Genomic DNA, 27,999 nt, shown 5'->3' with positions numbered 1-27,999 from the left:
TTGAGACATTACTTTATCATTAATCAATAATCAATAATCAATGAGCTTAAGCTATGCTTTTGCTGAAGATAGAAATCAAATAAGAATAATTCTAAGCATCTCATAGTAAGAGAAGGGAACGATGTCTTATACACGAGAACAAATTCAAAGTTGGATATATATATAGCTTTGCCAGCTTTGTGTTTTGTATCCAGTCTCTAGTCCTAGCTAATATTACCAACAGAAGAAAGGAAAAGAAGAAGAAATTAACTTTCCATTAAACTTGGTGCTTATATATATATAGTGCTGAATAGGAAGCCAACGCTTTATATATATATATATATTCCCCAATCGTTGGACAAAATAACTAGGATAATTCACATACATAAACCCAGCAGTCTCGTTAATCACTGTGTGGAATCATCGTTATCTTGTTCTACTTCAGATGCTGGCTCATCTTCTTCTTCGAAACCATCGATTCCATAAGCTGCATGGCCACTTCCAAAAGCTTTAATATGGTCTTTAAGAGATCTCTTGTGCTTGAAATCGGAGCCGCAGATGCAGTACCAGAGCTTGCCACAGTTCTTCTCATGAGTTCTCCAATCGCCCCTCACCGCAAAAGCCTTACCGCATTTCCTGCACATGAAAGGTTTAATCCCATGCTTCCTTTTGTAATGCGTTTGAAGTGTTCTAAAGTCTTTGAGAGGCTTTGATCTCGGGTGATCAATGTTGTTTCTGCACCCCGGAGCACAACAATAGCAAGGAAGCCTCAGCATGCCCGTTGGTTGGGTACCCCTCAGAGATTCAGGTCCTTTTCTGTACTGTGATCCATGCCCCCACATATGCATCTGAACACCCCTCAGTCAAAGCACACAAAAATGTTACAATAAAGAAAACAAATTAAGTTGAAACAAGAAGAAATCAGTTTCGTTAAGTTAGTTAATTTCAAGATTTTTTTCACAGTGAATTTGTAGAGCATAATATTAAGATATAACAACCAGAAAGGTGCTAAGATATGATTTGGAGTACAGCTTCCTTTCCAAAATAAAGGAATATACATCTGGGAATCAAGAAGAATGCGGGAGGTGTTATATATGTATGCTTTGATAGTGGTCGCTTCAAAAGAACAAAAGGGCTATATTCGTAAAGAGCAAATTTAATAAAATTTAGATGAGTACTGGTTCTTTCATAGTTTTGTTTGCAATGGTAAAAGAAGGAGGACAAACGAAAAAGGTAAAGAGAGGAGTAGATGTAGGCTAGCTATGTCCCATGTATGGGGCATTCAGAAGCAAAGGACCACAAAAGAGAAACGAAATTGGTGTAATTATCTGAGCGATCTGGAAGAAACTCTGCAAGATTTTCAGTTCTACCAAAATATATAAAGAGCACAGACTTCAATGTACTGAAGGCATAAGGCATAAGGAACATAGCTTGAGTTGTTTAATCAACGAAAAGGAAAGGTGGTAAGGTACTGATCCCAGTCTCAGTCTGGATCAGAAACCACTCGTTCATTATTTAACCAAATTTTATATATCAAACCCGCTCACCATGCAAAAAACAACCCCAAATTAAACTCGTTAAAAAGATCAAATAAAATCACGACTAGAAGCGAAATCGAGGTATATAGACCTGGAAAAAAGGATGAAAATAATTTATAAATAGAAAAAATAAAGAAAGGAAAGGAAAGGAAAAGCAGAAGACAAGCAGCATAGATTGCAACCCAAGCTTTTCCTCTTTCCATCGAAGCATCAAGGAACCGTTAGAGGTTCAAATCAGGGAAGAAAGTTATAGACAGAAAGGAGAAGCAGAAGCAAAGGAAAGGAAAAAAATCTTTTTATTTTAATTTTTTTCTTTTGGGACCTTGAATTAGAAAGGAAGTAGAGCAAGAAAACCTTATAAAAAAAAGTAGTAGAAAAAGGACACGAAGAAAGAATTCGAAAGGGTGATGGAGGTGTGTATAGCTTCTAAAATAAGTCTGGAACCACAATTTTCTGCAGCAACATCAAGAGTTTTGGGGTGTCGGTGACCACAAGTACGGTTGCATCCACTGTTATTTGTTACAATATAAAAAAAATGAGAAGTTGCAAGCAGTTCTGCAATTTAAAAACCTTGTGTGGCAGTCATTGATATGTGTGACATATACCTGCATGTTGTTGTATCTGTTGAAAGTTTTGCAGCAAACAGGGCAAGAAAACTGAGTAGGACCAATGAGAATCTGAGAAGGAGTAGGGATCCAGTACTGGCCCTTGTTGAGTCTGAAGCCAGCAGAAGAATCCTCAGCAGCACCATCTCCATGATCTTTGTCAGTGGTCTCCGAGGAAGAAGAGAGGACGGAAGCCATCTCAGCAGCACTAGGGCTTGGCAACCCTATGTGGAGTGCAACAGTGACAGTGCCATCTTCGTCATCTTCTTCCTCTTTGGGGTGGATGTGCATCCTCTCCTCCACATCCATGGGTCCAGTGCAAGACAGGTCCTCCTCCTCCTCCTCTTGCTTGGCCGGACTGAGTCTCAGAAGGGGTAGTTCTTCTCTCAAAGGAGGGGAAGGTGGAAAGGAAGAAAAAGTTGCAGTTGTGGAAGAAGTATGGTTGTGGTGGTGGTGGTAGTGGAAAAAAGTGGTGTCGGTTGTTTTGGAGTGGTTGATGAAGTTGTGGTGGACATAGGGAGCGTGAGGAGAAGGGTTTGAAGATGGGAAATGGTGATTGAAACGGAAGAAGGAAGAGGATGAGAAAAAATTGGAGTAGGGATCAGCCATGGGTGAAAAAGGTAAGTTTGTGATTGTGTGTGGGTTTGAGGAGAGAGTGGGAACAGTTTATGGCTAGTTGTCTTTGCTTTTATAGAGAGATAGAGAGAGTACAAGATGGCTGAAGGAAGTGAACGGTGGAGAGAGAAAGAGAGACCGAAAGAGATTGCATTGCGGTATCAAACATGGGAAAGAAGGTAAGTGGAAGAAGAAAATAAATAAACTTCTCAAAAAAAAAGAACACTGTCACTTTAATTAGTCTTTCAACTTGATAAAAAAGGTTTAATCAGTTAAAAGTATGCATGTAGGAATCTAATGACATTTCCAAAAAAAAAAAAAAATACGTATATTTTTATGTAGAACGCCGTTAGCGTCAGTTTACGGTTACAGTCTCCATACGAATACTATACATATTGGATTCATTTTTTTCAGTGGTAAAAGTCAGCCATTTCACTCACCAGACTGTCACGTAAGCGATTCCATTTCGAATCACTTAATCAATGAAGTGCTTTTTAGTAGGTTAAAAATTAGCTTTTTTATATTTGCTGTAAAATTATACGAAATTGTTCCTTTTTTCAAAAATATCTTATCAAATAGTTAAAAGAGTATTTCAAACTTTCAACTGATTTTTTTTCAATAATATTTTTTTTATGTCCACATAATTTTGAAAGATTAAATAGTTTAGGTATGGTTAATTAATAAGTAATGATGGAGAGGGAAAAAGACAAAAAACGATGGTGGACGCTAAAACACTTGCATTTCAGACCAAATTTAATCAACAAACTTTTTTTTCTAGTACAAATTTAAATTTCTTAAAACTATTATATTCTGTCTATTTTGTTGATTTCGCATCACCAACTAAGCACCATCCTGGATTTTGATTCCTTTTTAATTTTAAGTTTTATCATCATCACGCGTGACCGTATAAGTATTTATTAATAATTATAATACTGTGACATATTCATTAAATTTTTAAAATTAATTAAATAAAAATAAATTTAATATTTTTTAGTGCTTTATATATAATTATTTTATTTACTAATTTTAATTTTATTAAGCAAAGTCCCTCTAAATTTATTTTTATTGCTTTAAAGTTATTATATCATTAATTTACTTGTAAATGTTTCTTGTCATGTTGCATGTAATTTTTACAATAATATAAATGTTCGATGGTTTAAGTAAATAAATATACACTATTGGATCATAACATCAAATTAAATTTTATATATATATATATATATATATATATATATATTATATATATATATATATATATTGTCAAATAAAAAAGTTTTGGAACATGTTCACGATTCATAAGTTCGTCATTAGTCTAAATATATATGGGCTTTATCGTAGTACAAATGACAAACTAAGTAACTTAAACTAATGTGACTACAATTTGTTTAAGTGGAAGTGATTCACATAATTTATATACAATCTTAAATTTATTACAAACTGAGTAAAATATCGGTTTAAAAATCTTTTATACTATTTATATTTTTAATCAATCTAATCTCTCCCTTAATAGGATATTTAATTAATTCTATTAATTTTTAAAATGTAACAATGTAATTTTTTTCATCTGATAAGCTATAACATCATTAACACATAGTAAGTATTAACTATTTTAATTTATATAAAATGAAAATTCATAACCAATATGTATTACTAATTTATGAGATTAATAATGCCAATTTAACTTAAATAAACCGAAGAATCACATTGTTATTTTTACTAAATTAAATGTTTCGATAAAAACCTTTTACTAATAAAAAGTAAAATTGAATATAATAATTAAATACTAAGGATAACAAGATAATTACATATCAAATTTTACTTTTAACGATTTATGAAAATAAAAATTATATTATTAATCCGTATATATATTTATAGTAATGTGAACGAGTATGATATTATTTTATATATGGTATTTTTAATTAAAGAATTAAAAAGGTAATTATAAAATATTGTTAGTATAATTAAACTAATAAAATGAAAAGTATATAATAAAACTAATAAATCTATTATATATAATAATTTATGGCATAAAACTAATAAAATTATTATACGTAAAGTTCACCACCTAACTATATATATATATATATATATGTATATATATATGTATATATATATATGTATATATGTATATGTATATATATATATGTATATATATATATATATATATATATATATATATATGTATATATGTATGTTACAGTGTTAATTGTTTAAAAGAATACACTAAATTTCTTTATAATGAGAGTGATTAGTTCCATTATCTTGATAATATTTTTTTACAACCGCATTTTTGCATCCGAAATATTTAATCACTTAAAATATGAACTAACACACTTGAAAACCTATTAAAAGATATAAATTAGAATGGAGAAACTTAATGTATAAAACACGAAACCTAAGTGTAGTATAGATCACAAAAAATTTAAAAAGAAATCGCCAGAAAGTAACAAATATTTGAAGTATGTAAAAGCAACTAAAAAGTTCAACAATGTCATCTAAGTGTCTTATATCAAAATCTATAAAAAAAAATATCACATTTTTTTAAAGGTTCTTAGAGCTTTTATGATATTGTTTAAAAGAAAATGTAAATGATACCTACGAGAAATAAAAAAGTTATTTAATTTACTTTAATATTACCTTAGTTTCTGTTGGTGTGACAAACTCTAATGATAGTAATTTTAAAGAAAAAAATTTCTCATACAATTCATCACTAAAAGGAATAAAACAAAAAGAATAGAAAAAAAAAATTGTAATGGAAGAAGATATATTGATAAAGGAAATGGGTGTTATAAAGGAGATAGGTGTGAATGAAGGAGATGAGTCTAGATGAAGAAGATGGGTGTAAGATGTGTGTAAACGAAGGAGATAAGAATGAATGAAGGAGATGGACGTGGGTAAAGGACATGAGTATGAATGAAGGAGATGTATAATGATATTTATGTAGAAAAGTGTGTTGTTAGGCACAATCTTGATTGGGTTTCTAAGATCAATCCTAAGTAGACCATTAGGCCCAACGTTGAAGACATGCATTGATTGGGGAAATGAATCTAATGGTATTGAAGGTTAGGATAATTTGTAATTGTTTGTTATTAAATATAACTGCGAGATTAATAGAGGTAATAAAGTGGGAGAATATCTTAAAAAGGGCTTGAATGAAAAAAGAACATGTGAGAAGCTAAGGGGTCAGAAGGTCTGCTTTATAATGGTGATCGAGAATAGGAAGAACAATTTTAATGTTCTAGCTGTTGCATCTAAGGATTTTCACTTAGAACATTTTGACTCCCATCATAGGACATGTAAATCTATCATGCGTCATATAATACGAGGGAGAAACACTAAGTGAGGAAGAGGATAGGAAAATGATAGAAGAAACATCCAACACGCTAACATAATTGAGGGCTATGATCGAGGACTTAAGGAGACATAATGGGGATATTAAGGAAAGGGTGGAGGCTTTACAACAGCAATAAAAGGAGTTGAGGAGTGAGAATGAAGAGTTGAGACACCTACTAGAAGAATCATTGAGAAACCAAGAGTTAAGGATTTATTACTCCATTCATTCAATGCCTTTAAAATTATCAACCTTAACATTGTTGATAATCGCCTAAAGTTAGTTGCACTAAGATATAACGAAGTCTCTACATCAATAGACATATTTTCATGCACTGCTTCAGCAAAGGACTATACTCCAACATCATGAATCATGTCTTCTAATCTATCGTTCATTGTCCAAACAACATATTCATGTGTTTCAAACACATTCGACATGTCTAACAATTCACCATATGCCACATTCGTGAGTATAATTTTTCAAAAATTCATCCCAGAAAAGATTTTCTCTAGTTTCGACAACATTAATTCAATCTTCTCTCATTCAAACAACTCACACAAGAACATTTCATCATTACTATGTTTTCTACACTACCGGCATTGCATTGAGCACACCTTATAAACTCTTCAACCCCTCTCTCGTAATCATCATTTATATGTGATAAATTAATTCAACTTCAATTCATATCTATATTCTATAGATACTTGATCGAAATTAGTTTTTATCCATGCCAACAAATGCTCAATGAAATAGTGTAACAGATAAAAAATAAATAAATAATATTTGTTGGGGGTCAGACACTCCAAACTCAATACTTACATGTTTGAATAATATATATCACATGTAGTACCAACAAAGTTTCTCTAAACATAATATACATCAACAAAATAAAATACAATTTAAATTCATCCAAACACAATTTCACACATTTTATCATAACTCAATATCAACACTAACACGTTTAATTATACATATTCAAAAATTTTAATTTATAAAATATAGAAAAATGTAATATCTATCCTAGAATGGTGAAGACTCGCAGTAAACCCACCAAAAAAATTACCCACTGCGAAGAACATAAGAGGAGACCTACCAGCACTCGCAAAATGCGACCCCAAACCCAGCATAAGACAAGGAAACTCGTGGTAGCCCAAAAGATTAAAGAAAGATGGCGGAAGAAAGGCAAAATGCCTCTAAATGCTAAAAGGTAGAGTTGAAGACGCATGCAGCGACGATAGTGAAGAAAAAGAGAACGACAGTGCCTTAGAGGTTCGAAGAAGGTGACGGTGACTTGGTGGGACAAAAAGGGAAACCACATTTGGTTGTGGCAATGAGGAGCACAACAAATGGAGTGACCAATGTCAATGTGAAGTTCAACCGCGGCCAAGTGCTCCAAAAACAATCTTAAATAATGACAAGTAATGATAAACAGTGGTGGATTTGTATGCTTCGACAACAATGGGAGAAGAATTGTTTGCAGGGAGAAGTTAAAATGTGAAACTATTTTAACACTTATAAGTTTTACAACAAAGATTAAGTCACTTAATCATCATCATTTTGAACATTTTCAATGATGAATGAGAGAAAGATTGTCATCATTTACCCTTATAATGTCTAATGGATGACTAGTTACAAAAAAAGTTACGATATTTACAAGTATGACACTGCATTTTGATGCAAAAAATCATTATTATTCATTATCATGCTATGCTCTTTTTTCACTAATGTAGATATTAAAAATGTATTATGTTAATATCAACCTAATCAACATTAGCTTATAAGAAAATTAGTGTCAATTAATTTAAATAAATATAAATACTAAAAATATTTAATTTTAACATATATAGTAGACTAAGAATAATTTTATTTATTTTTAATAATTACGTCTATTATCAACAAATCGATTCTAATATCACAAATAATTTTATTTATTAAAAGAATTTAAAATAGATACTTTCAATTTAAAATTGATTAAGTTTATTAGCCGACGTTAATCCGATACATTATAAGGATTTTTATTTATTAAAAAGTTAGTGTGAATTCAAAGTTGACTTAATGGAGCTTATTCTTATATTGAGCATAAGCATTAATGACATACACGTACATAATATAAAATAATTTTAAACCTTTTAATCTTTGAAAACAAAATTTAACTATTCACATTGCATTAATCGACTCTAATAATATCGCACTTTGTCATACGCATTGTTCAGAAGCTAATTTGATATTTTATTATAGTATATTAGACAGTGAAAAACATCTAAAATTATTTTTATATTACCTTATCCTCTTCGTGGCTAGTTTCATAATCAATTTCACTGCTTGAAACAGGTTGTTTGATTTAAAAGGATGAAACAAGTGGGACACAATAGCTATAGCTTAATAATTATAGTAATGAGTAATGACAAGATAGTTCTAACCATAGAAAATTGACAAGGTTGTTTACCTAATCTCCACACGATTGAACAAATATAAATGCTTCTATACTTCAATTAACTCGATTTTCCTTCTTCACTGCCACCTTCTTAAATTTATCCCATCCTTTATATTCTGTCAATAATCAATTCATGTATATATCATGATGTTGTATTAAAGTATGTTAGTTTCTTTCTGAAACAGAATGAAATTAACTGAAAAAACCTGCAGAATTCGTGAAAATATAACTATATGTTTAAACTGAAAAATCAACCTTAATTATAGTGCATTAGATCTCATTGAAAAAAAAAGTGTTATTTATAGGTAACAATAAACCTGGATGCAGCAGAAAAAACACAAACAAAAGAAATTACAGATTAGTTATTCTCTTTGTGTGTGTTTTTGTCTCTGATTATGCATTTAAGAATTGAGAGATAGTAATAGTGAGAATTGTTATATTCTGACCCTTAAGCTTTCCTTTTCCCAGTGATGCAATTTGTTAGTGGCAAACAGTTTCTTCATCCCTTTCAATTATGCATGTTAATTGCAGCTATTGGCCCACTCCTAAATGCAGTCGTTGGAGATTTAAAAGCAAGAGTTAGTTAAATTTTGGAACCAAATCATAAAAATAGACACATGAAAGGCTTTTCTTTTCACTTGTCCCTTTTCTTTTGGTATCCAAACACTAGTACAAAATAGACCTTTAACGTCACCTTTTAGACGTCTAACCCTCGAATATCAAACGTAAAAAATGACCGGTGGCATTTTTTGTAAATAAAACAACTATTTAGACGTCGGTTATGGAAGGGTCCGACGTCTAAATACCCATATACGTCGGCTCCCCCGAATAGACGTCAAAACTAAACGAAAAAGTTAAAAAAAAAATAATTTTTTATTCTATTTAGACGTCTGTTATGGAGGAAACCGACTCCTGAAGTACTTTAGACGTCTGTTAATTGGGGAACTGACGTCTAAATCCTAAATCCAGAAATTTAAAAAGTCACTTTTTGACTCCATTTAGACGTCTGATCCCGCTACTCCGACTTCTGAAGCACTTTAGACGTCTGTTAATTGGGGGAACCGACGTCTAAACCCTATATCCAGAAATTTTAAAAGTCAATTTTTGACTTCATTTAGACGTCTGATCCCGCCACTCCGACTTCTGATGCACTTTAGACGTCTGTTAATTGGGGAACCGACGTCTAAATTTTGACATTAAAACGCCGTGAACGCGAGACAGCCGTTACGCGCGCTCATTGTTCATCATCTTCGTCGCGTTTTCTCTCTACGGGTTACGCTTTTCAAGTTCGTTTTCTCACTTTTGCACCGTTTTAAATTAATTTTACTCCGATTACATCACTCTTTGATGCATTGTCTTTCATTTGAACCGATTAAAATGCGTTTTCATTGGGTTTTGGTGCAGTTATTCTCGTGTCTTTAGGCGGCATTCTATGGCCAAAATAACAGACGTCTAAAGTCCTTTTTGCACTAGTGAAAGATATTTTTGGATCCATAATCAAATCACTAATCCCTCAAAACACCAAAATCTATTTTAAGGATTCCATATTCAAAAGGTTGACCATATGCTCAAAACATAGACAAGGATTCCTTGCTGTTAAAAAAAAATTGTATTACAGGACCCTACCTTATCAAAATAGAATTATTATCTTATATTTGATGGAAAAAAATTATCATCAAGAATAACTACGTCAAATATAACATGAAAATTCTAAATTTGGAGAAAAAACATAGTTATTGTCTAATGACACCTAATATTATGCAAAAAATTTACAATATATAAACAACTATTCCTTCTCAAATGCTCGATAGCAAGAATTCAACCACATCTACTCTATTATAAGAATATAAAAAAAGTTAAACACAAACTCAAAATGTCTTAGACTTAGGATAACTAAAATCATGAACTTAGAGTCTATTATATAGTTATTAACGTTCACTCTCTTGATTATCCTAAGTGATGTGAAACTTTCCAAAATGTATTATTATCATCAACTCAAGCATCTCTACTGTGTTTAAAATAAGCACATCTCCATTGTTGTATCAACAATCGTACTCCACCATAAAGGAGTATACTTATTTGAAATTAAATTATCGCAAGAATTTCTTTTCACTACACATTTGCATCAAAGCTACTCAATACCCATGTATAATCACCACACACCTTGCATCAATATTAGTCAATGTCCTTGCACAATTATCACACACCCTACATCAATAGCAATGCTTGCGAATAATTACCACACTCTGCATAAATGTTAACCAATGTTTGTGTATAATACCACACACCTTGCATCCATATTAGTCAATACTTGTGCATAAAATTACCACTAGGAAAGACTCATCCTCACTTAAAACCAACATTAGTCCTCCATGAAACTCGTCAGAAAGGTTGCAACCATCGAAGTAGCATTGGACTTTCCTACACCTCGCTGGAAGTACACTAGTTCCCACAGCTCCATCGTTAGCCTTCACTGAACACCACGTTAATCAGTGCAAGCTCTTCTATGAAAAGCTCCCCAGATCCACACTCGCACCTCGCGAACCTCCACAAATTCATTGTGCTAGCATGATGTTGATAGTGTTCCTTTTATCAAATTTCTCTATCTCACATTTGATCACACTTGCAAATGTTATTGTAACTTCATCATCAAGGATAATTTTCCAACGACAAAGAATTCATCTTTTGATGTGGAACATCAAACTAAACTACAACCACTGAACATACCAAGAATATTATATGAAACTATAAGCTCTTGATACCACTCATGAGAAAAAACACATCATCAAGAAAAACATCAAATAACACTATGTGAAAAATTGTACCAACACATAAACAACTCTCTTCCTTTGACCCCAAATACTTTCACACTCTTTGAACAAAAATTAAATTACATCCTACGATACTCTACTGCAAGACTATAATAAAAATCAAATACTCAAAATGTCTTACACTTAGAGCCAACTAAAATCTTAAACTTGAATTATTATATAGCCACTTACACCTATTCTTTTGCTTATTTTAAGTGACGTGAGATCTTTCAACATATATATTTATCTATTGAGAATACAACTGTGAATATAAGTCCTACGGTTAAACAAAAATAAAAAAATTAACGTCGTATAAAGATAAAAATCTCGTAAACTTCCTATTATTTTTTAATCTTTCCTCAAAATACCTACAATATTAAGATAAATGAGAATATAACATAAGTAAAAGATTAATAAATTGAATACTATACTCTTCCTCGTAAATCTTCGAAAGACCCATCATTATTGTACATATATAATGGGAAGAATGTGATACGAACACTTTTGTGGTCACCGTTAACTATATGCTACATTTGTTTTTGTCCTTGAGAACAGAATATTGCCACACAAATTTAGTTAGATATAATGAAAATATTGCCACACAAATTTAATGAAAATACCACCATTTCGACCACCACCATTGGTATTTAAGTGTTTTCACCGACCAAACGTATAGAATGTGAAATAATATTGATATGGTGGATCTTTATTATATTATATGTGTAATATATATAAGGTCACTTACTATATGAGAAGCAGGTAGATGAGTGAAATGGAATTTGAAGTTTAAAGAAAATGAAAGAAGATGGTTGGTGAGTAATTAAATTTAGAGAATGCACACATCCCATTAATTCCAACAAACACAAGATTAAAGTGGAATGTGTTTGTAAAGAGATGACAGACACCAGAGCACATGTAACAATGTTGTGAAGTTGAAAGGATAAATGCAGAGACAACAAACAAAGCAGTTCCAATATGCGGCCAACATTTCCATTGGTATGCGTACATTGGTCGGCTATGTTACCTATGAACTCATCTGCCTCACAAGATGTTGAAATTAAAAGTGTGATAAATTATTTAATGTGATAAATTTTAAAATATTTTTGCTTTCTATTCGGTATCAGGTAGAATTCAAAAGATTATCTTTAAGAGTCCATAAATGTATGCTAAAATAATATAATACTTAAATACTTTTTAGTTTTTAAATTTGAAAAAAAAAAATTGATTTGTAATTTTATAATTTAAAAAACATGTTTTAATCCTTGCATCCAACCGCTACCCAAACTTCATTAAAATAAACATTTTTGAAATGGAAACACAAATATAAAATTTTTATTTTAAAACTAGACTTAATTAAGTTTAAAAGTATTGTAGATTTATTAAATTTTGTGATGAATCATCAAAGATTTAAAAAAATTAATTGAGACTTTATTATTAGATTTTTTTTCTTTAACTAAGCTATATGATTGTTAACGAGACAATGTTATATATTGTTACTTTGTCCATTTTACTTAATTTTTATCCTATGTAATTTTATGATTACATGATTTTATAATTTATATAATTTTATAATTTATATCAACAACCAAGACCGTTAGAGTTATTTGTGAAAGATAGTGTAACATTTTATAGTTTCACCATATACTAGTGTATGAAATCGTCAAGTCAAGGAAGATGATTCCTATGTTTTTTTTTACCTTATCAAATTCTTAAAATAATCAAATGATCTATGAAGTTGTCCTACCTCCTCCCTTGTCCAACTTATATAATGTTCTTTTATGTATCAATATGTTGAGAAATATGTACTTGACCTTGATCATATTCTGAAATCATACTAAAATTGAAGGAGATTATATCTTTGATGCCAAGATAGCTAGTATTATAAATTTTCAAGTGAAGCAATTGTGTGGTAGAAAAATTAGTTGAGTTAAGGCTTTTAGGATCTCAGGTTTGGTAATTGTATCTAATAGATACGAGAAAATATATGTCAAATATATATCTTCATCTTTTTCCTGGTAAGAGAATTTTCAAGGATGAAAATGTTTGTTGAGGAAAATGTGAAACCTTGAGCCTAAGGCCCATCCTTTTCATTCCCTTCTATTATTCTTTCTTTGTCCTTCTTTTATTTATAGAGGTGTTGCATGCCCTCCTTTTCTATGATCAATCATCTTCCCTTTCATTTCTTATCTCTTTCACAAATTGATCATATCATCTATGTGATTAAATTTTAGTAGGGTTTAACTTGGTGAGTCACTGGATGGACTTATCTATTTGATTCAAACAAGAGTATTTGAAGTTAAGATGAAACCAAACTTATTATACTTGTTTTCTTGATGGACATTAAATAAAACTCAAAAACAAAAACAAAAAATAGAAGTGAATGAAACTCATGAAAATAACATTGAATTGATTCAACAATTGCTTTATAGAAATGAGAAAACAAGAACACGTCAAATCCTTATAATCTCTCCATTAAACAAGTGATATTCAAGGGTAAAAAATTGATTATAAGAAAAAAAGATAGAAATAAAAAAATAGAGAAGATAGAAGATAAAGAAATCACCACCTGAATTTAGAAAACTTAAGATTTTATAAATGATGCTAATATCTTAATGAACTCACAATGGAGAGATAATTCTTGGCCAAAGCTTTCATTCAATGGAAGTTGTCTTATAAATGGATGTAGGGATAGCAATCGGTCGGATCGGACACGGATAATGTCTAATCGCAATCCGACCTGACAAAAAGAAAATTTACATGTTACCTAACTCGCTACCCGCATGAATACTTGCTTAAAAAATATCCATGGATATTTTATACTATAACATCTATTCCTTATCATCCATTTATATTTGTGATCAAATTCCTTTTTTTTGATTTTTTTTTTTGAGAATTTTGGTTCTCTCAACTACTTTTACTTTGAATAGTGTTTTTTTTTTTTTCATAAACTTGTAGGTCACTAGATTTTGGAGTTCTCAGGTTTTGTTTTGACTCCAAGTAAATTTTGAATTAAGAGAATTATTATGAATCATTGTTAGAATAATACATTGGTTATGATTATGGGTTATCCTAGATAATTGTTATTAATAAGGTAACAAAAGAGCACCTATCTCAAGAATGTAACATTTTATGTCTCATGCGAGAAATACATTACTTATTAATTAAAACAATTAATAAGTAAATAAATTAGTAATAAAATATAAATTAGTAACTGGACTAATTAATTATGATTATTGTTATTTGATAAATAATAGAAATTATATCTATATAAATCACTAGTAGATAAACATTGTTCATTTCCTAACAAGTTTGTATGATCTATCCTACATTCATTAAGTAAGAGAGATGGTAAAGTTAAAGAAGATGAAACATTAATTTGATCATTATTCATCAAATTATAAGTCTCTTGAAAATGAAGAATAATAATCTCTTATAGAAAAAGAAAGTTAGAATCATTTCTTTAATTGAAACTTTAGAGTATGAAGAGTAATCTCATAAAAAAATTATACAGTTTTAATATTTCTTTAGTGTGAAAATTATTATGTTATAGTTTTTTATATTATGTTATATATTGTCAGAGAGCACACAATTATACATTTATTTATTTTTTCTTAATCCTTAATTTATGTATATATGTATGTATTTATTATAAAATAAAAAGATGAAACGGAAAACAGATAGAAAACTATTTCATTCATTTTATTTTTTTAGGTAAACTTTAGAAGATAAAAAAAAAGAATAATTTATTGTATAAATTATGACATAATTAAGTAAGATATGTGAAAAAGAAAAAAAAAGTTTGACTGAGGCAAAGTGTGGTAAAATAATTGCTCATTAATAACGTGGCAGCTGTAGTAATAGCAACAGTTGAGCATTTATAAGCCATGGCATAGTCTATCTTTTTGTACGTACGCCTAATATACTTATTCTTACCAAACAAGAGTATTTAATCACCTACAATTAATTCATTCATATAGAACAAGAGTATAATTGTACAATCTTCACAGAAAACTCTGTAGCAACACAGTATTATCTTCACCTTTTCCATTCTTAACAGTAACTTCTTCTCACTTACTTCAAATCATTTCCAAATGTGAAAACATGCAGCAGTTTTTTTAAGAAATATACATCATCATGTGATACTGGGTGAAGCACTATAACCATAACTTTGTCATTGCAGAAAGAATAATAACTATGCAGATTATCTGAATACTATTTTCAATATATATTTAACAAAAGGATAGAGGTAAAATTTGTGCAGCTAAAAGGGGACACAATAAAACAATATTAGCACAAAAAGAGTATGTGTTGACCAGATCAAGATCCCATGCTTATTTCATCCTTTATGTTTCCAAGACTGCTCGAGTGACTTTGCATTGTAAAATGAGAATCACTAATTAACTAAACATCATTCTCTGTATCCATGCCCATGTCTTCTGAAAACTTTCTAATATCTATACCCTGCACTTGTCAATCCCTATACTCACCACCAAGGAATAAATTTAACAAACCCTGCTTTTTTATTTTTTATCATTAGTCTAAAAAACAGACACACTTTCTTCTTTTAAAATACTTTATGCAGTCTGCTATTCAATGCACCAAATTTTAAACTAAAAAAATCGAAACCACTCTATGTCATTAGGTTCTCAACTTTTCCACTGATCTAAAATGCTAGTATCTGGACAGACTACTACCATTAGTTATTCCAAGAGCAATGTGAATTGAATTCACTCAAGCAAAGCAGATTTTCTTCTAAGACTAACCTTCATTTACAGTGTGAAGAATTAAAATCCATGAGTTATTATTACTCTTGGAAGGACTTTGCTATACCTTCGGCTCAATTAAGTGCTATTTTCAATGAATTACATGTGAAGAAGATATATTCAGTAGATCAAAAAATAATTAGAGAATTATTAATACCCCATTAAAATTTATTGATTGTTTGTTAATATACAGATAGAAAGTTCTAGCTTGTAAAATAACATGGATGTTGGATTTTTTACAAACCAGAAAAGTACGGAAAGTGTAGTAAAATAGAATATTGTGGCTCTTTAATGATTTCATTTGGATAAAATGCTGTATTTAAACTTTAAAACAAAGGCTTTTTCTTGCAATGATAATCACTTGATCACTTATAGTTGTTGTATAACATATTCATCTGACTTGTAACTGGTATTAATGATTAGTCTGACATAAACTATAGGATATATCAAATGAAAGAATAAATAAAGTTAAGAAGAGAACTACTCAATACTAATGGACAGTCTGGAGAGTCTAATCTTGGAAGAGAGACGGCAGTTAAATATTGGAAGCATGATGATTGAGAGTCACTGTTCGTACAAAGTCGTGACATCATTTTCTCTTTCTAAGTTTAATTGAATTCACTGTGCATGATGGTGAAAGATAAATCTATCCATCAGACATGCATATCATACAACTAAAGAAACTGAATACACAGGCCTGTTTCAATACTGAACATCAAGCTCTTGGTTTTTCACCGCACAACATTAATACTTTCTGTCCATTCATGGATGAACGGGTCAGCAACAATGAATAGATGTATGGTCAAGTTGATAATAAAGTAATAGATTATCTTTATAATAATAATGAAGCTTTATATTCAAACCATAGTTATGTTTCAACGGATTTTATTTCAGTATATTTGTACAACATTTTCACTGCCATCCAAAATGAATAAAATGAAACATGATTTCCATATTCTGTTTTGTAGGTGAATATGATATAAAAAAAGAAAAAGTGGCTTATGGGGGGAGATAACAGCGATTTTCAGTCATCAATGAGCCTCCGGAAAGTCCAAAAATGGTGTCACTTTCATCAGTTGCTTTGAGCTTTTGACAGAGACCACAAACTATTAACCATTCTGAGATCATAATTGAGATATTGTCACTTTGTGTTGTGTCCTTTAAATATGTTGGCAGCTACAACATGCACATAAAGCTGAACTTAAATGTATTCACTTTCCTGTGCTGATTTGGAGATTGATGAGAATGAGTTGGATAAGGAATAAGTTGATGGTCAGTGGGCCTATATATGGTCCAATCTTTATGAGTCCTAAGCACACTTTCTGAATCATCTCTTTACGCCGCAAAACAATAAGCAAGAGAACACACTCAGCAACTGCAAATTCTTGTTTAGTAGTGGAATCACAAGGATGCTTCTTGGATTCCGATTTACAACTACCATACTCTATTATTAGTAGATAACCCCACTATATTGCCTTTAGTTATCTCAGTATTCATTTCATTACCTCGTTACTTTAAAACATAGTAACGATAACATGATAATAACATATCACATCCTATCTCAATTAATCCACAAGGTTTCCCATTTTATAAAACAATCGGACTATAGTGTACAGTCCAGATTAACTGTCATTTCTCATTTTACTCATACATGTGAGTGGCCTATGATAACGATATCCTCTAAACATTCTAAAGCTTGCATTTAATACTATATATTTTCTCTATTTTGAAGATGCTGCATATTTTTTCAATTAACAAATTGTTATTATTATTATTATTATATTATTATCCATTCCTTAATCTTAAGGTGCAATTTACTGAACTCGTACAACAGAAATGGTGATACCACATTTCCACCTATGGCCTTAACTCTTAACTCTGAAGTTAAGGACCCAAGTTATGTCATTAACTCTACATACTACACGGATCAGCCGGTAATAAACCTCCAGAACGGTAATGTTGTTGCAAGTTCATAAATAGAAAAAGACTAAATAAGAGGTTGTAGAGTTTTACTAGGCCAAAAGGTTATCCTGATAAATTAAAAAACAATGGATAGTTAAGCATACACTACATGTATAGAATAGAAACATAGCGTACTCACATTTTGAAATCAAAATAATGAGTATTACGTGAGTAACTCATCATACAATCCTACTTTAAGCTCGTCAAAACATGATCGTATATGAAGTCCCTGTCCCTGTCTCTGTATGGAAAACTTGGGTCGGGGTAACAAGAGAATAATCTATTGTTGCTTGTCATTCCTAGCCTCTAGTTGTTCCCCCTTGTTTTTTGACTGAACAGGGGCGATCTTAGTTGGGTTTGAACGCTCTGACTGCGAGAATTGAATCAAAATTTGCATAAGTGCAGTAACCACTGCCAAACCAAAAGCTGAGAATGCAACACCCTTCCATGAAGATAGTAGCGAAGACCGTTGTAAGAACTTTAGAAACCCCGCAACAATTAGACAGGCCCAAGATATCACTACCTGCTCCCAAATTGTAATTCATGGTTCTTTAGGAAAACATCTCTATAGGATTGACCAAAAATAACGGAAAACATCCACTGGCAAACGGGATACAAAAGAAAAGAATATCTTATAAATAAGAATATTAGACGTCTTGAGAAAGTATCTTACCAGAAGAGACTTTATTGGTCGACCAGCATCCTGCAGCTCTTTGTCACTAAACGTATCCTCGGCCATATGTTTGTCTAATAGAGCATCCTAGTTTTCCAATGGGTAAAAAGGAAAATAAAAATCAGTGATTTTTTAACAGGGCTCAATAATATATAGAGAAAATCAACAGTGCAAGTAGTACATTGTGTACAATTTTTCAAAATTAACCATTAATCATAGTTCTACAAAGTACAAAACAATTATAGCACGCTACCAATATGTGGACCCAGAGTGGAAAAAAAAAATAATAGAAAAAAGTAAAAAGGTTCTTCCAACAAGCACCTTGGCCACAAATATATCTCGACACCATTGAGCAACGGCCTCATCTGTTTCTGGCATTTCCTTCATTAAATGCCGCTTGATGTGAACATGCACCTGCGGAATGAATATTACAGATCCTGTTCATGAAATCAACCAAATTAAAGCAAAAGGTAAACGTAATAGAAGCGTCCAATCTCTTCAACATCAACAAAATAGCAACCTCAAATATTCCAAAAGCCAACCTTCAAAATCCCTAAAAATACCGTGGCTTAACATAGAGATAAATAAACAACAATCCTGTTCCAAATTCTTCTGATAGAATTGCAGCAGAACAGAATAGAAAAACAAATATTATAGCATAAACCACTCTAATTGGGTAGCAGTTTGATAGAAAACCAGTAATTTAGAATGATACAATTCTCCTTGTATCATTAACTTTCAGGAATTCAAAAGACCTCGTTCTCTTCCTTCCAATTTCCGTCTCAAATCTTAAGTCACTTTAATAAACTCCCAATCTTCCTTTTTTACCAAATACTAGCTACTGTCGAATTGGGACCCAATCCCCTTCTAACCTCCCCCTCTAATTCTAACTTAATTTAGACCCTTTTAAAACAGAGGTCTACTAACATCCTCCTACTTTCCCTGAACCCCAGACTCGTTATCTTGATGTGCTTTTCATGCCTCCATTTTCCCAAGTAGTTACAGAAATATCAAGGTATTAAGACCACTATCCAACTGTCAAAATCAACCAAATAAACTTGTACTAAATATTAACTATTAAGCACATTAAAGGCACGCAGTCAGCAAGGAAATCATTCATTTTATCTTATCTGAAATTCCAATTTTTGATCCCACAAGTTAATATCAGCAATTACATCCACATCAGATATCAGTGCAGCAAGTAAACTTACCGAGAGCATAGGGACTACTGAGTTTAGAGAAAGGGAAAGTCAATAAAATCATAAATGTGCTATTTATTGACGGGGGAATAACAATTGTGTCTGATATGTGGACATTGTAGGACAGGCTTTTTTGTGGCACTGGGAAAGTCATGGGACAAAGTCGATTTTTTGGCAGTTGAGGAAGGCCCAACCCAATATCAAATTTTCTATATGCCTTAATACCATCTTGAATTTGGGTTAGCCCTAAACACTAAAAATAACTCATGAGGTGAGGTCATGAGGATTGCTCAACCTCTCATAAACTCTACTTTTTGCCATATGTCAATGTGGGATGACAGCAGACTAGGATCGGGATAAGTTTGTTTAATCATTACGTTCTTTTGTTATTTGAGGAGTTGCTATAAGCTTGGGGAAAGTTTTTCACTTATTTTCCTCTCTCCTATCCGTCTATATATTTTATAATATGTTTCAGCTGAATTAATGAGGAAAAAATATCATTATTCTCCCTGCTTTCTATTATGATACTCAATGAAAGTAACATAATATAGGCAGAGAAAGACTTAAGATGGAGATATTTATAAATCTTCATTTTGATTGCCTTACCACTGAAGGTTGCCCTTTGAAGAGTCTTAGCATTGTAGGAGCGGGGGAATTCTTTGGGACAGCTACTGTTACATCATAAATAGCAGGAACAAATGAGCGCATATGACTTACTGCAGAAACAAAACCCTGAAAGAAACACAACAACCGTAAATATTAAACAATAAATGTTACGGTGCAAAAATAGAATTACTTTCCTAATTCTTGTTGAGTTCATAAATGGGAGAGCTAACAAATGTCATAATGTGGGCCTTTTAAAATCAGAATTTAATATCGGCACATCTTCGGGTGACAATATATTATCCTTGTATATAGAGAGATTCCTATTCTGTATGGACCTAAATTCTAAAATGTCTCAGCCCCAGTTGTAACGGTTTTTGTTGTGGTAGTTATGGTATGATTTTATGTTGTACATTATTATCTAATCACCGTAAATAGGGTAATTGTAAACCCTTGTATTTATGAGCGTATGACTTAAATAATATCCACCGCTCGGTAATTGGCCTACAGATTCCATAATGCCTATTGGCTTCATTCTTTTTCCCTCTTAACATTTTCTTTTGATAGATTATAACATAGCTGAATTGCATGTCTCTTGTAAGTGTGAAGGAAACACACCCTAGACGTAATTCCTTGGTCACTTTTCTTGTTTTCTTTGATTTCTATACCATTCTAACCTGTTTTCCAGAAAAGAAAATCCAAACAGTTTCTTTCCTGGGTTTTCCCTGATGCACCTCTAAATCGAAGTCCATATTCCCAAAGGTACTGTTCAAAGCACCTACCTAAGGGGCCACCCAAAAATATCTAACCTTGACCCAATGGAATCATAACCCTATCATGTACAGAATCATAGAGGGCCCTTCGTCCAATTTTGTTAAGGCATAATCTACATGAGATGAAAAAGACACAGCAACCAACTAATAATTAAATTTAAAAAACTAAATAGAACTCATATTTACTATTCTTACTGGTGAAAAATCTATAGAAGTTAAATATCCTATCTTTTGCTACATCTTTAGGTCAATTTCCGTATAGTCTTCAAAACAAATTAACAATGCCCACATGAACCTAGCAAGTGATTTCTCCGATTCGAATGAACCTTTTTACGACCCATACCAGCTAGAGTGATATCCACATGATAACGAGCAGTGGAAGTGTAATATAACTTCATCAGCAATACTGCTAAGATTTGTAAGTCTGTAATTGCCGCTAACACAGATTAACACAGTGTAGCTTCCAATCCATGAAAGGAAAGGCAACAGAAGGAAGAAGGCAAAAATTATAAAAATTCACCTTAGTTCTTGGAATTAAAACATTTCTAGGAACAGGCAATCCAGTGGAAGTTGCGTATTCCTGAGCAGCTAATAGTTTGGCCTGTGTAAAGCGTGTTCCTTCTACAAAGAGAGCCAACCAAAAGGGAAGAGGATAATCACTCAGTCGTTGGATGCCTAACTGCAGATATGATAACAAAATATTCAAATGAGATTCCCAAATGAAATCAAACAGCTAAAGCAGAGAGAGAAAATCTATAGCCATTGAATGTATTGATGCATAAGTAAGAAATAAGAACACATCAGTTTGACAACACAAGCATGTATCCCTTATCTTGTAAGCATAAAAATATAAACTAATTAAATTTTAGCATATCATACCTTTAATGTGCTTTCATCTTTGGCCCAACTTCTCTCCAGAAAAAGATACTCAGAAAACCACATTGACCAGCCAATGACCTGCATAAATACAACTTAGCATCTAAGAGTAGTACTAATGAACTAAGCCCACTGGAGATAATTATGGACATCAAGTTGATACAAAGTAATGCAAACCAAAAGGTAATTCACACAATATAACAGCAAAGTGATGAATAATATGTATTATTGATGAAACAGAAGTAAAATGCAGTAGGGAAACTTTCACTTCCACAGAGTTCAGCTCCTCAAGCAGAGAAAGGTATTTTTCCAATATAACCTCTTTCCCTCAAATAACCGAGTTCTCTCACATCATCCTTCCCTTGTTTTCCTCATCATTCCAAACAAATTTCCTATTCCTGCTCACATACACTTTCCACATTTTCCGCCTATTCAGCTGGGCCTCCCCATTTTTGAGGGCCTATCACAAAACCCAACAAGTTTAAAATATCATTGGAACCTAGGGACTAGAAAGACAATATCTTCTCTTCAGTCATGACAAGAACAGGGCAGCAAGGTGCTCTTCATCAAAGAATTGCAGACATGCCAAACAAAATGAGGATACAAAGCATATTCCATACCGATATTCTAAGGTGCTTCACCAATATGTATCAATGAAGTATCCAAACCTACAAAGCACCAATACTTTTATTTGTTTCACGTATCAACCATACTTCCGGATACTTCACCAATACATGTTAGTAAAATGTCCAAGCTTTTAATGCATTTATATCCAATACAGCTATAAGAAAAGTACATATAAACATTGTTTCTTCATAGAACAAAGAGGGAAATGGTTCTCTGCGAATTATTTTTAAAAAGTAATGACATTGACAATGTTATACCTATACTCATAACAAAAAGTGGTTTATGATGACAATGATATAAAAATTTTAATTTCGGCAAAATGTCTAAAATTGTGATTTCAATCTGAATGTGCACAATTGTAGATATAGATTCATTACATTTTATGAATTTGACACATTTTTAAATATGTATCTTGCAAGTATCCTATTATTTTAGAATAACCTTATTGTCATATTGGATATGCATGGTATCTAATACGTGAATAGTATTCAAGCAAGCTAAACCCTAAACATGGAAGAAGGGTTGTCTTGTCAGCAACCCCCTTTTTGTGGTGATGTTGGCAGGTCAACACCGTCGAAGGATGGCATGTAACTCACATTCACCATAGGTTTGGACAGCACATGTGGCATTGGATGGCCATGATTCATTGGAGATGAGCCGGTAATTAGGAGGTACTCCTCCTGGTGTATTCACCAACCCAATGAGCAGCAAGAACAAAAAGTGGCCCCAATGACTGAGCAGAGGCAGCAAAAACAGAGTCCTCAAGATCAAGAGCTCTAGTACCAACTAGAAAGAAAAGAACTGAACATATTTCGTGTGTTCGAAACACAAGCTCTAATCCCATTTTATAGGCTAATGCTATAATAGGAAATAGGAAAACTTACCATGAAAAGGGAAATAGAAGGAAGTAGGAAAAAAATCAATATATTCTAATAACAACATATATACAAGATTTTATTCTATTTACAAGAATAATATAAGCCAAAATTATTCCCAAGAGGGAGACTAAAAAAATATGAGATTTTGTGCTTCCAAGAAGGTAATTGTTTCCTAGTTTTTAACAAGGTTTAATGTATACTAGAAAGGTTACAATTGGTTTTACGAAAACACGAGAGAAAGCGGCCATGTAAAAGAGAATTGGATGTTACTGTTTCCAAAAATTAAGATCCCCTAAATGCAGAGTTCACATTAGGTGATTTCTTCATAATGACTAAATAAATTTTTTTGAAAGTAAAAGTGACAGGTATATACCGGCAGAAACTTTGAAGATTTCTTCATCACAGCTAGAGTGCTGCCAAGACAACCTGAACGCTGTTGAATGATATTGAATAACCAATCAGCAGTTGAAGCAAAAAGCAAATAAATATGTCACGAAAATTTTAAGATAGCAAATCAAAGATTAGCATATTTTATTACATAATAACACATGCACTAGTAACCCTAAAATGCGTCCCTTTGTCTTAGTATCGCACAATATCATACAATCCAAGATTATTAATTAAATAAATTACTTGTATTAATACACTAGTGTGAATTAGTTTTAATTTGCTTTCATTGAAGATGTGAAAGATATCAAACCATAGACGGCTTTCACCTGAGCTGAAACCCATCCAACAAGCCAATCAATATCACTTCTGTGATTGCTTATCACAAGCGCATGCTCTTTACCTGATTGTACAAAACAGAATCAAATTATCCCATGTAAGCAAATGTTAACCCGAGAAGATCCCCCTTTTTCCTTTCTAGAAGATAAGAATACATGCACCACACTTGAAGAAAAAATGAGAGTAAGAGTGTCAAGCTAAATGCATAGGCTGACAAAAGACTTACCCATTAAACGAAAGGTTTCATGATCTGTGAATATTTGGACCTAGAGCCAGAAAGTTTCAAATGTGAGAATAAATTACATGAAATGCAACCGAGTAAACTATTAAATTACAGTCCATGAATTATTATTTTCAAATAACCAATTTTATTTATTTGATAACATCAGACTTTCGGAAATATTAAAACAGCACAACTGATGGAGAGAGAGATTCATGTGGTACAGTAGCAATCAACCAACCACCTAACTCATTAGCATTCTTTTGAAAGGAACTGATTTCAAAAGTAGCTCTTAGAAGAATAATCAAAAGGGGTTAATCTTTCCAACTGATCTGGTGATACAAAAAATATAGAAAGGCAATATCCCCTTCCACAAAAAATTATTTAAAATCAAGAAATCTGTAAGCAAGCAAAGGCTTTATTTCACAAGAAAAAGTTCTGGCTATGAATAACAAACACAGAGACTTTTATTTTGAATAAAAAGTTTAATTAAAAATAGAGAAGAATGAAAATTACAAGTTAAATTAAATCATATCTTCTAATTAGCAATATTCTCCCACTCTCTGAATCTTAAACTCCTTCATAGTCTTTTCCATCCAGCTGGACTGGTAGAAAAGGGGGAAAGTTTAATCAACTAAAAAAGGGAGGGATCCTTCTAATATTCACCAATCATATGGATTATAGAGCTATGCAGTATCATGTAACCGTTGGATCTTCCCTCAGCTTTTATATCCAAAAAATCTAAATATCTAAATACACTTGCAGTGCATACAACCACTAATGATTAAATGAAATAAAAATCTCATTCCAAGCCCAAGAAAAACCTGAGAAAAAAAAAAGGCAACTATCTCCAAAATTTCTAGCTCTGCCTATTGCAGGTCAAAGAATTAATGGAAAGTGGTTGTTCCCTTTGCTCTATTAATTTGCTAGTATAAAATAAACAACTGCTAGACTAGCTTGATTGAGTTGGTAGTCTATTCAAGTCAGACATTTTTTTTTGTTTAAGCTAAAAAATGTAACTATGAGATAAGCTTTACTTAGAACCTTTTTCTTCAGAAGATAGTATTTTTAGGTTTATGAAAACACACTAAAACAGCTATTTTTGAGGTCTTCATTATTTTGTTCGTGAATATAAAACTTTGATTGAAATGTAGAAGAAAAGCATCAACAAAATAGCCCTAATTTTGAAATTTGGTTAGCTTTTAGTACTTCCGTTTCTTCTAAAATACCACATAGAGCAAGCAAAACAAATTACAGTGGTGGATGACTAACTAAATTTGAAGACAAAAATAGTCCCAAAAGTGGTTGAAGTGAAAGGGAGGGACAGATAGGTGTGGGTTTTAGTACCCACCAATAAAAACTAATATATTTGCAACTAATGTTTGGCCATTAAAAAATAGTGCCCAAAAATACCTGTTTGCGTAAATCTTCTCCCAGAAGTTAAAAATTAACCAGAAAAATTAAAATCATTTTTTAAAGTTACGATGTTTTAACTTATGGGGAAGCTTAATTTATTTTATCTTCTTTTTTTTTCCTCTAAGTGTTTATTGATAAATTTATCCAAACAGGACCAAAGAAAAATATAGAAAACATAGATCTAGATTAACACCTTAACTCCTGCCCACCAGTCAATAAGCCATACAAGCTCCAGCCACAACAATTCCGCTACAACCCGGTTGATCCGTCGGTACAAATTCTTTGACACCGGCCTTAATACAACATAGCATATCGCCTGAGACAAATTAATCAAGAGATCAAACAGATTCATCGAAGCAGTTCAACATATTTCTTAGTACTTCTCTTTTTCTTTTTCATTTCCTTTACAATTTCATTTGTGGCAAGAAACCAAAAAATATACAAAATTTATTTCGAACTGTTGATTTTCAATAATGATGAACAGAGTAACAAGAATAGTGTTAGCATCACCCTCTAAGACACACACTCCCCCGATCAAACTTTACCAAAAATGATAACCTTGTTAAATGAGAATGAGAAGTGGAATGTAAGGACTCAAGAAGAGGAGAATTCAACCCATAAGACTAGTTCATTAGATGGAATAGCCTCCAAACTCCTAACTATGAAGTAGCTAATTTTCTCAGTGTGGGACTCCAAAAATAGAACCCACTACAGTTTATGACTTCAACCTATAAGGAACTTTTCCAAAAGAGTGCGAAATACTTCTTCCACTCCATCAGTAGAAAAGTCGTGTATGAGATAAGAAAGAGTCCGGAGATATTGGTGAAACCTCCCATTTGCATGATAATGTGCAGAAATGAACAACTTTCGACACATTCGAGAAAGAAAGAGGAGAGATGAGAAGAGAAGAGATATATGACGTGAAAAGGGAAAAAGAGAAACCTGAATGAGATTAACAAGGAAGCCGGAAGCGAAGAAGAGGAGACCCAATGGCACGACGACAGCTGCTGCAGCAATAGCCATGCACAGCAGAACTCAAGAGAGAGTGATGAAAATGATTTGTGAATGTGTTGGATTTGGCGATTCAGATTTGATTTGGGAAGTGAGAAGAGAGAAAGAGTGGTGAATGGAATGGAACGTGGTGGTTCCTTTTTTCCCTCTTTGGATTTGCGAGAGAAGAGTGAGGTAAGTTTCCGTTCCCACTTGCCACCACCTATTTAATTAACTCCTTCACCTCTGTACTGCATCTTCCTCGTCACCATTGTTTTCCTTTCTTATTCTTTTTCCTCATAAAAACCTTCCTTCTCTTTTTACAATAAAAAAAATATTTTTTTTACACTTTCAAATTATATAATTATAATTATAATATTTAATTAAAAAGTTATATTGAACGTGCATGATTATTAAAAAAAATTTAAATAAGTTTTGAGTTTATAAGCTTTAATTCGTTTACATTTATTCTTATCTTAAATCTTAATACAATTTAAATAGATTTAATAGGTTAAGATAAATTTAAAGTCTATTTCTGAAAAGATATCTAAGTCATAAATTGAAATCAATTTTAATAAAATTTATTGTTTATTAAGCTTCTTTATAAAATATATATATATATATATATATATATATATATATGTTGAAAATTTTACACTAACATTAAAACAAATTTATAATATATAAAGAAAACATCACTTTACAGATTTTGTGAAATTTAATTAAAGTTAAAAAGAATTTCTTAACATCATTTAATATATATAAAAGTTTAACAATGTTTAGTTATATTCATTCAAAGATTATAATAAAATTAATAAATTTTGAAAAAGGACAAATTTTAATTTGACTCCAAATTTATGAATTACGAGTGATAAAAAATAATTATCAGTATATAAAGAAATAAAAGATAAAAATAATATGATGCAATGTCAATTTTGTAATTATACGTAACTACCCATTGTCACTTATAGGTTGTAGTAA

The 27,999-nt window shown here is 31.8% G+C and overlaps 2 protein-coding genes across 2 annotated transcripts; both read right to left on the bottom strand.

The window, feature by feature from the left end:
* Window positions 1–230: 230 nt before the first annotated feature.
* Window positions 231–2,886, bottom strand: LOC148197955 (zinc finger protein WIP2-like). Its single transcript, XM_088091944.1, has 2 exons — window positions 2,123–2,886; window positions 231–827 (listed from the first exon to the last, which is right to left on the bottom strand). Exons 1-2 carry the CDS (start codon window positions 2,729–2,731, stop codon window positions 387–389), a joined length of 1,050 nt encoding a protein of 349 aa, XP_087948070.1. The 5' UTR covers window positions 2,732–2,886; the 3' UTR covers window positions 231–386.
* A 15,242-nt stretch (window positions 2,887–18,128) lies between these two features.
* Window positions 18,129–27,259, bottom strand: LOC124827399 (1-acyl-sn-glycerol-3-phosphate acyltransferase 2-like). Its single transcript, XM_047300448.2, has 11 exons — window positions 26,971–27,259; window positions 26,222–26,344; window positions 24,619–24,658; window positions 24,383–24,456; window positions 24,040–24,099; window positions 22,165–22,242; window positions 21,806–21,964; window positions 20,516–20,641; window positions 19,032–19,124; window positions 18,711–18,797; window positions 18,129–18,560 (listed from the first exon to the last, which is right to left on the bottom strand). Exons 1-11 carry the CDS (start codon window positions 27,049–27,051, stop codon window positions 18,318–18,320), a joined length of 1,164 nt encoding a protein of 387 aa, XP_047156404.1. The 5' UTR covers window positions 27,052–27,259; the 3' UTR covers window positions 18,129–18,317.
* Between the last annotated feature and the right edge of the window lie 740 nt (window positions 27,260–27,999).

The sequence above is a fragment of the Vigna umbellata genome, chromosome 5 (genome assembly GCF_029865625.1).
Source record: "Vigna umbellata cultivar VRB3 chromosome 5, Vumbellata_1.0, whole genome shotgun sequence".
Classification (NCBI taxonomy): Eukaryota; Viridiplantae; Streptophyta; class Magnoliopsida; order Fabales; family Fabaceae; genus Vigna; species Vigna umbellata.
Note: the sequence above shows the minus strand (reverse complement) of the source record. Positions and strands in the feature narration are given on the sequence as shown.

Coding starts and splice junctions, on each gene's coding strand:
- LOC124827399 (XM_047300448.2), bottom strand. CDS start 27,051: ATGGCTATTGCTGCAGCAGCTGTCGTCGTGCCATTGGGTCTCCTCTTC. Junction 24,659..26,221: donor ACTGGTGGGCAGGAGTTAAG/GTGTTAATCTAG, acceptor TTCTGGCTCTAG/GTCCAAATATTCACAGATCA. Junction 24,100..24,382: donor TTGGATGGGTTTCAGCTCAG/GTGAAAGCCGTC, acceptor ATCATTCAACAG/CGTTCAGGTTGTCTTGGCAG.
- LOC148197955 (XM_088091944.1), bottom strand. CDS start 2,731: ATGGCTGATCCCTACTCCAATTTTTTCTCATCCTCTTCCTTCTTCCGT. Junction 828..2,122: donor ACAGATACAACAACATGCAG/GTATATGTCACA, acceptor AGGGGTGTTCAG/ATGCATATGTGGGGGCATGG.